The 16,371-nt window shown below is 54.6% G+C and overlaps 1 protein-coding gene across 1 annotated transcript; it reads left to right on the top strand.

Moving 5' to 3' along the window:
- The first annotated feature begins 3,763 nt into the window (after positions 1-3,763).
- Positions 3,764-11,182, top strand: UQCR (ubiquinol-cytochrome c reductase, 6.4kDa subunit). Its single transcript, NM_001132663.1, has 3 exons — positions 3,764-3,853; positions 9,660-9,808; positions 11,016-11,182. The coding sequence occupies exons 1-2, from the start codon at positions 3,804-3,806 to the stop codon at positions 9,778-9,780; spliced, it is 171 nt and encodes a 56-aa protein (NP_001126135.1). The 5' UTR covers positions 3,764-3,803; the 3' UTR covers positions 9,781-9,808; positions 11,016-11,182.
- Positions 11,183-16,371: the final 5,189 nt, after the last annotated feature.

Below are 16,371 nucleotides of genomic sequence, written 5' to 3'. Positions count from 1 at the left end.
CGCCCTGTGCACTGGGCTTCCTCGAAGCGACTCCTCACTCTGAGGAGCCCACAGCTCCCAGGGTGGCTGGGAACCTTCAGGTGTACTCAGGGCTCCAGGCCCACCTGGAAGCAGGATTGGCTTCCGGGGAAAAGCACCTCCCTGGGGGCTGCACTTGGGCGCGTAGGAACCATCCAGGACCTGCGGTCCTCCCAGCCCGATGGCTCCCCATCTCCCAACATCCCCCCCGGGCTGTTGGAACTCACTTCACTGCCCCTTCCTGCTCTGGAGTCGGCTCGAAGTCTGAGCCTGTCACTGCCCCTCTGAAACCTTCCACAGCTCCCTGTTGCTGGCAGCATCAACTCCACACTCCTTAGTGCGGCATTCGCCACTTCCTCCGCAACCGGATGCCCACGGAACCCACGGACAGGGCTCTTGGGGGGGAAGGGGTATGGCAGGACCTGTGGGGGCGCTGCTCATCCCAAAGTGCCCACTGGCATCTGCTGCTGTGCCCAGGGACTTCCCCGCTGCATCTCTGCGAGGACACAGCTGGACTGCCCTGCTCCCCTACGGGGTTGGGGTGGAAGGAGTGCCTTCCTGGCCACTTGACGGGGGGTGGCCCCCAGGAGAGAGCCCTTTGGCGCACAAGTGCCTTAGGGAGGAGAAGGCTCAGCACAGTGACTCACGCCTGTAATCCCAGCACTTCTGGTGGCTGAGACGGGAGGATCGCCTGAGGCCAGGAGTTCCAGTCCAGCCTGGGCAACGTAGTGAGACCCCATGTCTATAATTTTTAAGGGGAAGAGAGTGGCCAGGAGTTGACAGAAGGTGCTGAGGGAGCCCTGTCCACCACTCTACCCAGCTGGCCTCTAAATTCATGCTGGAAAACAACTTTTAAAATACACAGTGGCCAGGCGCGGTGGCTCACGCCTGTCATCCCAACACTTTGGGAGGCTGAGGCGGGTGGATCACTTGAGGTCAGGAGTTCGAGACCGGCCTGGCCAACATGGCGAAACCCTATCTCTACTAAAAATACAAAAATTAGCCGGACATGGTGCACATGCCTGTAATCCCAGCTATTTGGGAGGCTGAGGCAGGAGAAATAGCTTGAACCCAGGAGGCAGGGATTGCAGTGAGCTGAGATTGCACCACTGCACTCCAGCCTGGGCAACAGAGCGAGACTGTCTCAAAAAATTAAAATTAAAATTAAATTGGTTGTACCTGGTGACACACACTTGTAGTCCCAGCTACTTAGGAGGCTCAGGTGGGAGGATCGCTTGAGGTGGCAGTGAACTGTGATTGCACCACTGCACTCCAGCCTGGGCAACAGAGCCAGAACCTGTCTCAAAAAAAAGGGTGGGCCGGGTGCAGTAGCTCACGCCTGTAATCTCAGCAATTTGGGAGGCCAAGGCGGGCGGATCACGAGGTCAGGAGATCGAGACCATCCTGGCTAACACGGTGAAACCCCGTCTCTACTAAAAATACAAAAATTTAGCCAGGTGTGGTGGTGGGCACCTGTAGTCCCAGCTACTCGGGAGGCTGAGGCAGGAGAATGGCGTGAACCTGGGAGGCGGAGCTTGCAGTGAGCCAAGATCACGCCACTGCACTCCAGCCTGCAGCCTGGGCGACAGAGCCAGACTCCGTTTCAAAAAAAAAAAAAAAAAAAAAAATGGTGGAGGGGACATCCAGATGGTCCAACAAAATAACAAAAACTGGCTCAAGAAACAAAAAGGAAGTTCTATGTCATGTTGAATGGCTTCAGGCACAGCTGGATCCAGGCATCATTACAAATCTCTCTCCATCTCTCAGCTCTTGTTTATGTCACTGTCTCTGATGAACTCTTTTGTTTGTTTGTTTTGAGACGGAGCTTCACTCTCGTTGCACAGGCTGGAGTGCAATGGTGTGATCTCGGCTCACTGCAACCTCTGCCTCCCAGGTTTTCAAGCAATTTTCCTGCCTCAGCCTCCTGAGTAGCTGGAATTACAGGCATCCGTCACCATGTCCGGCTAATTTTGTATTTTTAGTAGAGATGGGGTTTCTCCATGTTGGTCATGCTGGTCTCGAACTCCCAATCTCAGGTGATCTGCCCGCCTCGACCTCCCAAAGTGCTGGGATTATAGGCGTGAGCCACCGCGCCCGGCCCCTGGTGAACTCTTAGGTTGTGGCATCTGGAAACTCTGGGCTGACATTCCAGCAGCCCTTGTGTTCCTGTCCTTTCTCTTAATAGTCTCTATGTCAGCCCCTGCATCCCACTTTTTTAAGTTTCCACCAATGGGAAGAGTCTTATTCAGGTGCTCTCTGATCCCAAGCTCAAAAACCCCAAGGCAACTGGAAAGTTCTACAAACAATGCCCAAGGCCGGGCCAGGTGGCTCACACCTGTAATCGCAGCACTTTGGGAGGCGGATCACTTGAGATCAGGAGTTCAAGACCAGCCTGGCCAACATGGCAAAACGCCGTCTCTACTAAAAATACAAAAACTAGCCAGGTGTGGTGGCTCACGCCTGTAGTCCCAGCTACTTGGGAGGCTGAGGCAGGAGAAGCTTGAAGCCGGGAAGCAGAGGTTGCAGTGAACCGAGATCGCGTCATTGCACTCCAGCCTGGGCCACAGAGCGAGACTCCGTTTCAAAAAAAAAAAAAGAAAAAGAAAAACAGTGCCCAGACTGTGGTGTCCAAAACCTATTTCCGGCTCCCACCCTGAGTCCTTAACCAGGGATAGGGATGAGTTAGCATCCGCAGACCCCAGAGAGCTGCAGGCTTGGAGAGTACTGAGGGGCTGACCCCAGGAGGACAGGCCAGGCTGGGCAGACGAACCCATGGTGTCCATTCCTTATCACGAGGCCTGCAAGTGACGCTGGCACCCGAGAGACAAATCACGCCCAGTGCCCCGTCTAGGCTATGGCCTTTCCGTTCATGCTGTAAAGGTGCCTGTGGGTCAGGCAGTCCAGGAGGGCTCCCTGAGGGAGGCAACTCTTGAAAATGGGGGAAAACGCACAAAAGTGCAATGGCAGTGTCTGGGAATATGCCCCTCTTCCTTCTGCCCACACCGGCCCGGTGTGCAGGGGGGAGGCTGGAAGCTGGGAACTGAGTGAGCATGTACGGTGCTGCGCCGGGTTGTGGGAGAGCAGAGGAAGCAGGGACCGGAGAAAGGCGAGCCCAAGCGAGCCTGGTGCGGTGGAAAGCAGAAGGCAGAAGGACCTGCCTGTCATCAGCTAAGAGCATCCAGAGACATTCACCGTGCAAGGAGCCAGGCCTCCCTCTGCTGCCGGAAAGAGGAATAACCCAGGCTCGCAAACGAAAACCTGCAAAGAGATTTCCGACAGGGCCTCCAAGCAACCGGCAACGCTGAGGCTCAGGGAAGCACTGCCGCTCGACCAAAGTGCTACAGCGAATCAGAAACAACGCCTGACGCCTCCAAAAGTGGTCTCCAATCCCAGCTCTTCCCCTCTGTGTGACTCTGAGCAAGACCCTTCCCCGCTGGACCTCAGTTTCCTTCACTGCAAATAACGTTCTGGCACATACTAGGCGCACAAAATCACTGGCAGGTAGCCCCGCGGAGCCCAGAAGCACAATCGGCCGCCAGACCACGTGGCCAGAAAGCCCCGCCCTAACCCCGCCCACTCCAGACCACCACTCCGTGGTCGTCCAACCCTCGCCGGAAGTTACTGTAAGTGGCTTCCGGGTCTGCGCGCACAGCGGCGGATGATGTGTTTTTTTTCTTCCCACAAACCCCCCCAACCTTCCCTGCGCGCGTGCGCGTCGCGGCCGCGCCTGCGCAGTGTGGCCGGGTCAGCCGGCAGGGTCACCCTGAGGGTGCGACTTCGCTGCGATGGTGACCCGGTTCCTGGGCCCGCGCTACCGGCAGATGGTCAAGAACTGGTGAGGACACCGCCCCACGGCCCCATCCGCGCTCCCGCCTCAGCTCAGCCCCGCGCCGCTGCGTTCCGTATTTGTGCGCATTTCCGGGGGCCGGGCCGGGCCCAGGTCCCTTGTTGTGCCCGGTGAGAGAGGGGGAAACTGAGGCCGAGAGGCGGAGCGGCGCGTCCCGGCGTGAACGGGACGTGGCGGACCCAAGGCCAGACCCCAGCATGCCCGGCTCCGCGGCTAGGCCGCTCCAAGCCTCAGTTTCCCCATCTCTACTGGGGGATCCGAATGGTGACCCCCTGGACGGAAACGCCCAGAAGGCGCCGAGTCCCGATCCCCAGCCCAGCACTCGCGGCATCTTCGGCCTTTGCCACTATTTTGGTTTTTATGATTTTTAACAAGGAGTGTGAAAGCTTCAGCTGTGCCTGAGCCCACGTGGGCAGCGGGACGGCATAGGGGTGGCCCCCATAGAAGCCGGGCTGGGGGTGGCCTCTGTAGGGTTGTCTGGTGTTTCCACGTGGGGTGCTAAGAAGCAAGGCCTGGCTGGGTGCGGTGGCTCCTGCCTGTGATCCCAGCGCTTTGGGAGGCCGAGACCGCAAGATCACCTGAGGTCAGGAGTTGGAGACCAGCCTGGCCAACATGGTGAAACCCGCGTCTCTACTAAAAATGCAAAAATTAGCCAGGCGTGGTGGCGGGTGCCTCTAATCCCAGCTACTCGGTAGGCTGCGGAAGGAGAATCGCTTCAACCCGGGAGGAGAACGTTACCGTGAGCTGAGATTGCACCATTGCACTCCAGCCTGGGCGACAGAACGAGACTGTGTCCCAAAAAGAAAAAAGAAAAAAAAAGCAGCAAGGCCTTAGCCGGGCGCAGTGGCTCTGGCCTGTGATCCCAGTGCTATGGGAGGCCCGGGCAGGAGAATCACTTGAGCCTGGGAGTTCAAGACCATCCTGGACAACACAATGAAACCCCATCTCTACAAAACAAAAAATTATCAGGGCATGGTGGCGCCTGTCTGTAGTCCCAGCTACTGGGGAGGCTAAGGTGGGAGGATCGCTTGAGCCTGGGAATTTGAGACCAGCCTGGGCAACACAGCAAGACCCTATCTCTACAAAAAAAATTTAGAGCTGCTGGGCACAGTGACTCACGCCTGTAATCCCAACACTTTGGGAGGCTGAGGCAGGCAAATCACCTGAGGTCAGGAGTTCGAGACCAGCCTGACCAACATGGAGAAACCCTGTCTCTACTGAAAATACAAAATTAGCCAGGCATGGTGGCGCATGCCTGTAATCCCAGCTACTTGGGAGGCTAAGGCAGGAGAATCGCTCAAACCAGGGGAAGTGGAGGTTGCAGTGTGCTTGGGAGGCTAAGGCAGGAGAATCGCTCAAACCAGGGGAAGTGGAGTGCTATTGCACTCCAGCCTGGGCAACAAGAGCGAAACTCCGTTTCTAAAAAAGAAAAAAGCAAAGGCTTATGATTCGCAGTGTGTCCGGAAGCCAGAACATACTTCCTCCATCCCAGACTGGGGGACAGGTTGGGGACAGGGTCTGCACGGTGGAGCTGACTGCGACCTTCAAGTGGAATGTGATGGTAGCGTTTTACAGCGTGGGTAACTCAGGCCTGGGATGAGGAAGCCTGCTCCTAGCTGAGAACCCAGCGGCCCATGGTAGCCAATGCAGCCCCTCCCAGGTGCAGCAGGTCCACTTCTGTGTTCAGTCACAGCGGGGACCACCCGTCATCCGTGCTTTCATCCAACAGCATTTATTTATTTATTTATTTATTTATTTATTTATTTATTTAGAGACGGAGTCTTGTTCTGTCACCTGGGCTGGAATGCAGTGGCGCAATCTCAGCTCACTGCAAGCTCTGCCTCCTGGGTTCACACCATTCTCCTGCCTCAGCCTCCCAAGTAGCTGGGACTACAGGCGTCTACCACCACGCCCGGCTAATTTTTTTTGTATTTTTTAGTAGAGATGGGGTTTCACCGTGTTAGCCAGGATGGTCTCGATCTTCTGACCTCGTGATCCACCTGCCTCGGCCTCCCAAAGTTCTGGGATTACAGGCATGAGCTACCGCGCCCAGCCCAACATTTATTGAGCACCTACTGTGTGTTAGGGACACGCCAATAGACCGAACCCTTGTGGGCGGACATTCTGGTTGGTAGGCAAGGAAAAGTAAAGAAATGAGACCTGTGGTGTGGGGCTGACCCAAAATAATGAAGTGGGAGAGGAAGGGGTGCAGACACCTGCGTGCGAGGGGCCGTGCAGGGCTGTGCCACCAGGCAGTGGCTTTGGGAGGCTAGGGAGCGGGTCTCATCCCCAGGAGGCACTGTGGGGTTGTGTCTGAGTCTCAGACTCAGGACTGAGAGGGCCACAGTTCACCAGCTGGGGACCCTGCAGTCCACACCCCTTCTGGGCCCTTCTGGGGCTTGCTTTGAGGAAGGGGTTGTCGTGGCGACGAGGTCGTTGGTCAGTGTAGTCATGGTCTGTATGTCTTTCCTCAGTGGCTAGTGGAAATCAGGTTTTGTGGGCTCTTCCCACACTGTCCAAATCCACAGGGTCCTACATGGGGTGACCAGGATGATAGGGGAGGCAGAGGCCAGCCTACTGGCATATTTATGAGCAGGCTTCTCTGCTGATTAATAACGCAGGGCTGGGTGCAGTGGCTCACGCCTGTAATCCCAGAACCTTGGGAGGCTGAGGTGGGTGGATCCCTTGAGGTCAGGAGTTCGAGAACAGCCTGGCCAACAAGGTGAAACCCTGTCTCTACTAAAAATACAAAATTAGTCGGGCGTGGTGGTGGACACCTGTAATCCCAGCTTCATGGGAGGCTGAGACAGGAAAATCGCTTGAGCCTGGGAGGCGGGGGTTGCCGTGAACTGAGATCACGTCATTGCACTCCAGCCTGGGTGACAGAGTGAGACTCTATCTCTAAATAAATAAATAAATAAATAAATAAATAAATAAATAACTTATCCAGAATGCCATCAAGACACAGGTGCGAAGATTCCTGCCCTGTTGGTGGCATCTGCCTCCGAGCCAGGTTCCAGGAACAGCTGTGCGTGCCCCCAGCTGGTGAGTGGGCACCTGGCCTGCACTTGGAGAGTCTCTGATGAGGCCCCTTGGGGCAATGTGGGCAGGGTTTCTTCATCCGCCTTCAGGAGGAGCACCCCCTACCGCCCCAACATCCCAGCTGTGTGATTTGCTGTGATCCAGGGAGGTGAATCGGATTTTTTTTTTCTTCCGATACAGAGTCTCACTGTCGCCCGAGCTAGAGTGCAGTGGCACAATCTCGGTTCACTGCAACCTCCACCTACAGAGTTCAAGTGATTCTCCCACCTCAGCCTCCCCAGTAGCTGGGACTACAGGTGCACACCACCACACCGGGCTAGTTTTTGTATTTTTAGTAGAGATGAGGTTTCACCATGTTGGCCAGGCTGGTCTTGAATTCCTGACCTCAGGTGATCCGCCCCTCTCGGCCTCCGGAAGTGCTGGGATTACAGGTGTGAACCACTGCACCCCGCCCAGAATTGGATTTTAATTTCAGCCCTCTGTTGGCCAGCAGTGAGACCTGCAATTGTTATCTAGTGCTGTGTGCATAAGAAATGGTCTCCCAAAATTAGCCGCTTAAACTAGCAAATACTCCTTATCTCACAGTTTCAGTGGGTGCACTGAGTTGACTCCTCAGGCTCTCTTGTGAGGCTGCAGTCTCATCCGAGGGTGTGACCGGGCAGATCTATTTCCAAGATCACTCACGGGGTTGTTGGCTGGATTCATTTCTTTCTTCCTTTTTTTTTTGAGACGGAGTCTCGCTTTGTCACCAGGCTGGAGTGCAATGGCATGATCTAAGCTCACTGCAAGCTCCGCCTCCCGGGTTCATGCCATTCTCCTGCCTCAGCCTCCCAAGTAGCTAGGACTACAGGCGCCCGCCACGTTGCCTGGCTAATTTTTTATATTTTTAGTAGAATGGGGTTTCACCGTGTTAGCCAGGATGGTCCTGATCTCCTGACCTCATGATCCGCTCACCTCACCCTCCCAAAGTGCTGGGATTACAGGTGTGAGCCACCATGCCCTGCCCTCATTTCCTTCTTAGCTGGAGGCTGCCCTCAGTTCTCTGCCACGTGGGTCCCTTCATAGAGCAGCTCACAGCATGGCAGCTGGCTTCTCCAGAGGCAGCTAGAGGTTGCACAAAGGCGCCCAGGATGGAAGCCAGTCTTTTTCTTTTTTTTTTTTTTTTTTTTTTTTTTTGAGACGGAGTCTCACTTTTTCACCCAGGCTACAGTGCAGTGGTGCAATCTTGGCTCACTGCCACCTCCACCTCCTGGGTTCAAGACATTCTCCCGCCTCAGCCTCCCAAGTAGCTGGGATTACAGGCATCCACCACCATGCCCAGCTAATTTTTGTATTTTTAGTAGAGACGGGGTTTCACCATGTTTCCCAGGCTGGTCTTGAACTCCTGACCTCAGGTGATCTGCCCACCTCGGCCTCTCAAAGTGCTGGGATTACAGGCGTGAGCCACCACGCCCAGCCTCTTTTTCTTTTTTAATTTTTTTTGAGATATGGTCTCATATTTACCCAGGCTGGAAGGCAGCGGTGTAGCCACAGTTCACTGCAGCCTCTGATTCCTGGGCTCAAGAGATCCTCCTGCCCTAGCTTTCCTAGTAGCTGGGACTACTGGCATGTGCCACCCCACCCGGCTAATTTTTTTTAATTTTGTGTAGAGATGGGGTCTCACTCTGTTGTCTAGGCTGGTCTCAAACTCCTAGGCTCAAGTGAGCCTCCTGCCTCAACCTCCCAAAGTGCTGGGATTCCTCTTGTGAGCCTCCGTGCCTGAAGCCAGTCTTTTGTCACCTGACCTCGGCAGTGAGGCCCTATTGCTCATGCTGCGTTCTGCGCATTAGAAGCCTGTGCCCGGCTGGGCACGGTAGCTCACGCCTGTAATCCCAGCACTTTGGGAGGCCGAGGCGGGCAGATCACGAGGTCAGGAGATCGAGACCATCCTGGCTAACACGGTGAAACCCCGTCTCTACTAAAAATGCAAAAAATTAGCTGGGTGCGGTGACGGGCGCCTGTAGTCCCAGCTACTCAGGAGGCTGAGGCAGGAGAAAGGTGTGAACCCTGGAGGCGGAGCTTGCAGTGAGCTGAGATCCCACCACTGCACTCTAGAGCCTGGGCAACAGAGCGAGACTCCATCTCAAAAAAAAAAAAAAAAAAAAGAAGCCTGTGCCCAAGTTCACACTGCGAGGGCGTGAACGCCAGCAGGCGGGCTTGCTGGGCCTTCCTAGAATCTGCTGGTCGCAGGCAACTCAGGGGAGCTCTCACAGCACATACCGTGGTGGGCAAGAGTGTGGGCTTGGAACCGGAGGCCTCGATCCTCGCCAGCTGTGTGGCCTCAGGTGAGGGCCTCGCCCTGTCTGTTGTTTGGTGTCCTCACCTGGGAATAGAGACTGTGATGGTGGCACCTGCCTGAGTCCTGCAGCTGTGGCAGGGATGGATGAATTTCTGCAGACTGCAGCAGACCGGACCCATCATCACGGTGGTTGCAAACTTACAAACACCTACACATGCCCCAGGCCCAGCCTCCCCCCAGCTCCGCTCCCACCGCGGCAGCCCGTTGAGCAGTTACTGGCTTCCTGAGAGCCGGCAGTGTGGACAGGGCCTGTGCTGCTGGTGCCAGTCCTCAAGGCTCACAGCACGGGGCGGGCACAGGTGCCAGGCCCGCGCCTCAGCCATCACTGCTCAGGACGGGGGGCCAGGGGTAGGCAGGAGAGGGTCTTGGAGAAAGCGTCCAGAGCAGGCCTGACCATCCCTTCTCCTCTCGCAGGATCCCGACGGCCTACACGTGGGGCTCTGTGGGCGCCGTGGGGCTGGTGTGGGCCACCGATTGGCGGCTGATCCTGGACTGGGTACCTTACATCAATGGCAAGTTTAAGAAGGATAATTAATTACACAAACCCGTCACAGACCCCTCTGGTAAGTTTCAGTGGGCTGCGGTTGGTGGACTGCATGATGGCCAGATGGTGGCCGAAGAGTGGGTTCTCCAGGCTCCCAGAGCCAGGGCGGCAGGCCTCACTGTTCCCCCTGGAGAGGCCTGCATTTGAGTGGCGCCCTGGGTGCCCTTTCTGGCATCTCCTGCCCATGGGCACAGAACTGTCCGCCCCGCAGCCTTGGGTTGTGTGATTGGGGCGTGGGCCTTACCCTCTCTCTGGACAATCCCAGTTAGTCTTCGAGGCAGCCCCTGCTTCCATCTCAGTATGCACCCAGCCTGAGCTGCGTGGGGCCCATGTTACAGACAGACGGGCAAGGTGGAGGCTGGCCTACAGTGGCTGGCCACCCCATGAGCTCTTGCAAGCGCCTATGAGGCCCTGGATGCATCCACGTGTTTCTCCAGCTTGCCAGCTGCCCTCTTAACCACAGTGCCTGTGGCATCTGCCCAGTGCCCACATGACAGTCCCACGTGGCCGTGCTCTTATACCCCCATTTTCCAGGTGCTGGCCTGAGGCCTGAGGCCATGCCACTGTTTGAACCTGGGCCTCAGAGCCCTGCTCCGGTCTGTGTTCCTCCCTACTGTGTGGAGCCCGGGGCCTGTGCTGCATTGGTGTTCCTGCCAGGCTGCTGTCCTGGGCCACTTCCACAGCCAGCTTCATATGGAAGGGACATTTCTTTTTTTTTTCTTTTTTTTTGAGACGGAGTCTCGCTCTGTTGTCAGGCTGGAATACGGTGGCGCGATCTCAGCTCACTGCACCCTCTGCCTTCCGGGTTCAAGCGATTCTTGTGCCTCAGCCTCCCAAGTAGCTGGGACTACAGGTGCCCGCCACTACACGCAGCTAATTTTTTTTTTTTTTTTTTGGAGACAGAGTTTGGCTCTTGTTGCCCAGGCTGGAGTGCAATGTCGCGATCTTGGCGCACTGCAACCTCCACCTCCTGGGTTCAAGCGATTCTCCTGCCTCAGCCTCCCAAGTAGCTGGGATTACAGGCATGTGCCACCACACCCGGCTAATTTTGTATTTTTAGTAGAGATGGGGTTTCTCCATGTTAATCAGGCTGGTCTCAAACTCCTGACCTCAGGTGATGCGCCTGCCTTGGCCTCCCAAAGTGCTGGGATTAGAGGCGTGAGCCACTGCACCCAGCCTGGAAGGGACACTTCTACTCACCCTGCCTCGTCTGCTCTCCCCTCCAGGTGCCTGGTGGCGCCAGCTCCTCCCACCTCAGCGTCTGCTGCATCTGGAGCAGCCCAAGCCTCAGGATGGACAAGAGGAAATCCACAGCTCAACTTCAGATTTCTTATGTTTCTGAAAACAGCTTGGATATTTTAATGCACGTTGCATTAAACCTCACTGAAACCTGCTCCGTGCCCGGATGTTGATCTATGCTGGTGGCTTGGTTACTGTGACTGTAGCTGGAGTGGCACAGGTGACCCAGGCGTCCTTTCAGCTCCAGAATGTTGCAAATCTAGGAGAGTTTTCCAATGGCTGACAGAAACTGCTTATTTAAAATGTTTCATAAGTAATATCTGTGGTATGTTTATCCATTGCTGCCTTAACAAGTTACCCACACACGTAGTGGCTTAAAGCAACGAACATTCACTATCTCACAGTTTGTGTCAGTCGGGGATTTGGGAGTGATGTATCTGGGTGGTTGTGGCACAGTCTCTCATGAGGTTGCAGTGAAGACATCAGCCAAGGCCACTTCGTCTGAGGAAGGCTCAACTAGGGCTGGAGCCACTTCCAAGCCAGTGCCCTCACGTGGCTGTCGGTGACAGCCACAGTTCCTTCCCATGGGGGCCCCTACACAAAGCTGCTTGAACATCCTCACAGCATGGCCTCTGCCTTCCCCAGAGCAAGTGAACCAATGGAGAGGAAGGAGAAAGCGACAGTGCTTTCATGACCCACCCTGAGAAGTCTCACGTGGCCACTTCTGCCACACCGTGTTTATCAGAAGCAAGCCCCCGAGGTCCAGCCCACATGCAAAGGGAGGAGAATGAGGTTCTGTGTTTTGAAGGGAAGAATATCAGAATTGGTAGACATTTCAAACTGTCACATTAGGGGTACAGAAATGAACAGGCTGGGAGTGGTGGCTCATGCCTACAATCCCAACACTTTGGGAGGCTGAGGAAGGGGCATCACTTGAACCAGGAATTCAGTACTAACCTGGGTAACAAAGAGGCCCCTGTTTCTGATAGAAAGAAAAAAATGAAAAAATAAAAATGAACAGGTATAAAAAGAGAATATGGTACAAAGTCACACTCCCTGATACAGCTGCCCAGTTTTTTCCAGCTTTTGCCAATCTCTGAGCCGAGATTGCACCACTGCACTCTAGCTTGGGCAACAGAGTGAGACTCAAAAAAAAAAAATCCTAGACATACTGTCTGCATACATAAGTGTGTTGATGGAAATAGCTATTATATCAGTTTGCTAGGGCTGCCATAACAAAATACCACAGATTTTGCATGGCTCAAACAAAAGAAATTTATTTTACTTATTTTTTTTTTTAAAGACAGTCTTGCTCTATCGCCCAGGCTGGAGTGCCGTGGCACGCTCTTGGCTCACTGCAACCTCCGCCTCCTGGGTCCAAGCGATTCTTCTGCCTCAGCCTCCAGAGGAGCTGGGATTACAGGTGTGCCACCACCACACCTGGCTAATTTTTTGTATTTTTAGTAGAGATGGGGTTTCACCATGTTGGCCAGGTTGCTCTTGAACTCCTGACCTCAGGTGATCCACCTGCCTCAGCCTCCCAAAGTGCTGGGATTAACAGCTGTGAGCCACTGCACCAAGCCTATTTATTTATTTATTTTTGGAGATGGAGTCTCACTCTGTCACCCAGGTTGGAGTGCAGTGGCATGATCTTGGCTCACTGCAACCTCTGCCTTCAGGGTTCAAGCGATTCTTCTGCCTGGGATTACAGGTGCCTGCCACCACGCCCTGCTAATTTTTGTATTTTTAGTAGAGATGGGGTTTTGCCATGTTGGCCAGGCTAGTCTTGAAATGACCTCAGGTGATTGCCCACCTCGGCCTCCCAAAGTGCTGGGATTACAGGCGGGAGCCACTGTGCCCTGCCAGATTTTGTTCTGATTTTTAAAAAAACATTGGCCAGGGGTCTGTGTGTGGTGTCTCACGCACCACTGCACTCCAGCCTGGGTGACAGAGCCAGACTCTGTCTCAAAAAATAAAAAATAAAAAAAAAATTGTCTGCAGGCTAAGTGTAGTGGCCCACACCTGTAATCCCAGCACTTTGGGAGGGCACGGTGAGAGGATTGCTGGAGCCCAAAAGTTTGAGGCTGCAGTGAGCCGTGATTGTGCCACTGCACTCCAGACTGGGTGGCAGAGTGAGACCCTGTCTCAAAAAAGAAATTGTGTGACTTGAGCCCTGAATCTGTATGTTACCAGACCCCAGTAGCAATGAGCTTCCCCTGCCTATTTGTGTATCTACTGTCCTGGCACTTAAGTTCTGGAAGGGAAGGCAGAGACTTCAGCATGGTGGCACTGAGGCCCTCGCCAGCCCAGGAGGTGATAGGAGCCAGCCTGGCGGATGGGGTCCTGTGTTTATTGCCACGCTGAGTCACTGGACTCCGCTGTAAAGAGGAGCAGTCTCTTGGCCCCATTAGCCATTTATTCAGTCATTTATTTCTACCAGCATCCACTCGAGGACATTTTTTCTTTTTCCTTTTTTTTTTTTCTTTTTTTTTTTTTTTTTTTTTTTTGAGACAGAGTCTCGCTCTGTTGCCCAGGCTGGAGTGCAGTGGTGAAATCTCGGCTCGCTGCAACCTCTGCCTCCCGGGTTCAAGCGAGTCTCCTGCCTCAGCCTCCCGAGTAGCTGGGAATACAGGCGCCCGCCACCACGCCCAGCTAATTTTTTGTATTTTTTAGTAGACATGGGGTTTCACCGTGTTAGCCAGGATGGTCTCTATCTCCTGACCTTGTGATCCACCCGCCTCGGCCTCCCAAAGTGCTGGGATTACAGGCGTGAGCCACCGCACCCGGCCTTGATGACATTTTTTCTACAGACTGTAAATCATTTATAAACTTTAATTTTGTTGCTCAAGTTGTCCTCTCTGTTTGGCCATCGTGAGCCCCTTCCAGATGGGCTCCTGTGTGCATTTGATATGTCCCAGGTCATTTTTTTTTGTTATTGAGGTGAAATTCACATAACATAAAATTAACCATTTTCAAGTGTACAATGGAGTGTTTTAATACATTCACATTGGTATGCAGCCGCCACACCCAGCCTGGAATTGGCCATTTTAAAGACTATTTTATTTACTTACTTATTTTAGACAAGGTCTCGCTCTACCACCCAGGCTGGAGTGCATTGTCACAATCATAGCATAATTTAAAAAATAATTGTGGCCAGGCGCGGTGGCTCATGCCTGTAATCCCAGGACTTTGGGAGGCTGAGGCAGGCGGATCACCTGAGGTTGGGAGTTTGAGACCAGCCTGACCAACATGGAGAAACCCCGTCTCTACTGAAAATACAAAATTAGCCGGGCATGGTGGCAGGTGCCTGTAATCCCAGCTACTTGGAAGGCTGAGGCAGGAGAATCGCTTGAAGTCGGGAGGCGGGGGTTGCAGTGAGCGGAGATCACGCCATTGCACTCCAGCCTGGGCAACAAGAGCAAAACTCCATCTCAAAAAAAAAAAAAAAAAATTAAAAAATTAAATTAAAAAATAAATAAATAAATAATCTCCCAGCCGGGCGTGGTGGCTCACGCTTGTGATCCCAGCGCTTTGGGAGGCTGAGGCAGGCAGATTGCTTGAGCTCAGGAGGTTACAGTGAGCCAAGATCACGCCACTGCACTCCAGCCTAGGCAACAAAGTGAAACCCTGTCTCAAAACATAATAATAATCTCCCTTGCATGGGGGCAGGCCTGGCGCTGGCTGCCCTAGTCAAGTACCACGGCTGGTTCTGGGGTGTAAGTGCCTGGCTCTGAGTCCACGACATAGACTTTCCTGTCCTTGGGAGCACTGATGCTTCCATGGCAGCCCAATGCTATGGGGTCTCAGTCTCAGGCCAGTAACCAGCTACTGAGCTGCTCAGGAGACAGAGCTGGCTGTCTCACCTCACCTCACCTCACCACGAGGTGGGGTGAGCGGGGCATCCGACCATCATCCACCCATCCATCCTGATTTATTCAGTGCTTCTGTGGTCAGCACAACATCCCGAAAACGTGCCCGTTCCGTCGGCCGCTGTGGCTCACACCTGTAACCCCAGCACTTAGGGAGGCCGAGGTGGGCGGATCACTTGAGATCAGGAGTTTGAAACCAGCTGGCCAACAAGGTGAAATCCCATCTTTTCTAAAAATTCAAAAAAATTAGCCGGGTGTGGTGGCGAGCCCCTGTAATCCCAGCTACTCAGGAGGCTGAGGCAGAATCGCTTGAACCCGGGAGGTAGAGGTTGCAGTGAGCCGAGATCACGCCATTGCACTCGAGCCTGGGCAACAGAGCGAGACTCTGTCTCAGTCAGTCAGTCAATCAATCAGTAAATGAATGTGCCTGTCCTACTCCCTGGAACCTGCAGCTAAAGGGACTTTGAAAATGGGATGAGATCTTCAGACGGGAGAGCATCCCAGATTGGGTGGACCCAGTGACAACAAAGGAGTCCTTAGAACCAGGACAGTTTCTCCAGCTGGAGGCAGGGGAGCACAGCAGCTAGACTCAGTCCTTGAACACCTGTGCAGGCCTGCCCAGCCCTAGCCTTGGGAGCGATGCTATCAGGGGGAACTGATGGGGGGCAGCCCACCCGTTTCCATTTCAGGATCCCTCTGGCTGGTTGGGGAAGGGGTTAAGGGGAGACAACAGGGGGTGGGCGATTCCGCAGGAAGGTCCTGGAACTCTCCTGGCCAGAGATGGTGGCTGGACTAAGGTGCAGGGGGTGGTCGGGGAGGGGGGGGGGCTCAGATTCCTGGATTTTGAGGGGTCAAAAAGCAGCTGGGCGGGGCGCGGTGGCTCACGCCTGTAATCCCAGCAATTTGGGAGGCCGAGGTGGGCTGATCACCTGAAGTAAGGAGTTCGAGTCCAGCCTGTCCAATATGGTGAAACCCCGTCTCTACTAAAAATACAAAAATTAGCCGTCCGTGGAACCAGCTACTTGGGAGGCTGAGGCAGAACAGCTTGAACCCAGGAGGCGGAGGCTACAGTGAGCCAAGATCGCGCCTCTGCACTCCAGCCTGGGTGACAGAGACCCCGTCTCAAAAAAAAAAAAAGCTACTGGAGGGAACTTGGGGGCATGGAGGGGGTGGTCACGCGGGAAGTCCCCCAGATTTGGACGCTCGTAAAAAGCTCGGAAGCTGGGAGACCAGGAGGGCGGGTCACTGGGTCCAGTCACTGGGCCAGAGTCCCCAAGACTTGGGCTGGAGAAAGGTCGGGGGAAAGGACCCCACTAGTCCGAAAGCATGTCCCCGCGCACGCGCACCATGCGGCCGGGGGAGACAGGGCACAGTGAACGGAGCTGCGCGGGCTCCGGGCACAGCTGCTGGGCACTAGCAGCTCTCAAGGCCCAGGGCGCAGGCGCGCACGCCGCTCGAGGGCCCGCCCCTCCCA

This window comes from Pongo abelii, chromosome 20 (assembly GCF_028885655.2).
Source record: "Pongo abelii isolate AG06213 chromosome 20, NHGRI_mPonAbe1-v2.0_pri, whole genome shotgun sequence".
NCBI lineage: Eukaryota > Metazoa > Chordata > Mammalia > Primates > Hominidae > Pongo > Pongo abelii.
The sequence above is the reverse complement of the archived record's forward strand: the minus strand, read 5'-3'. Positions and strand labels throughout refer to the sequence as shown.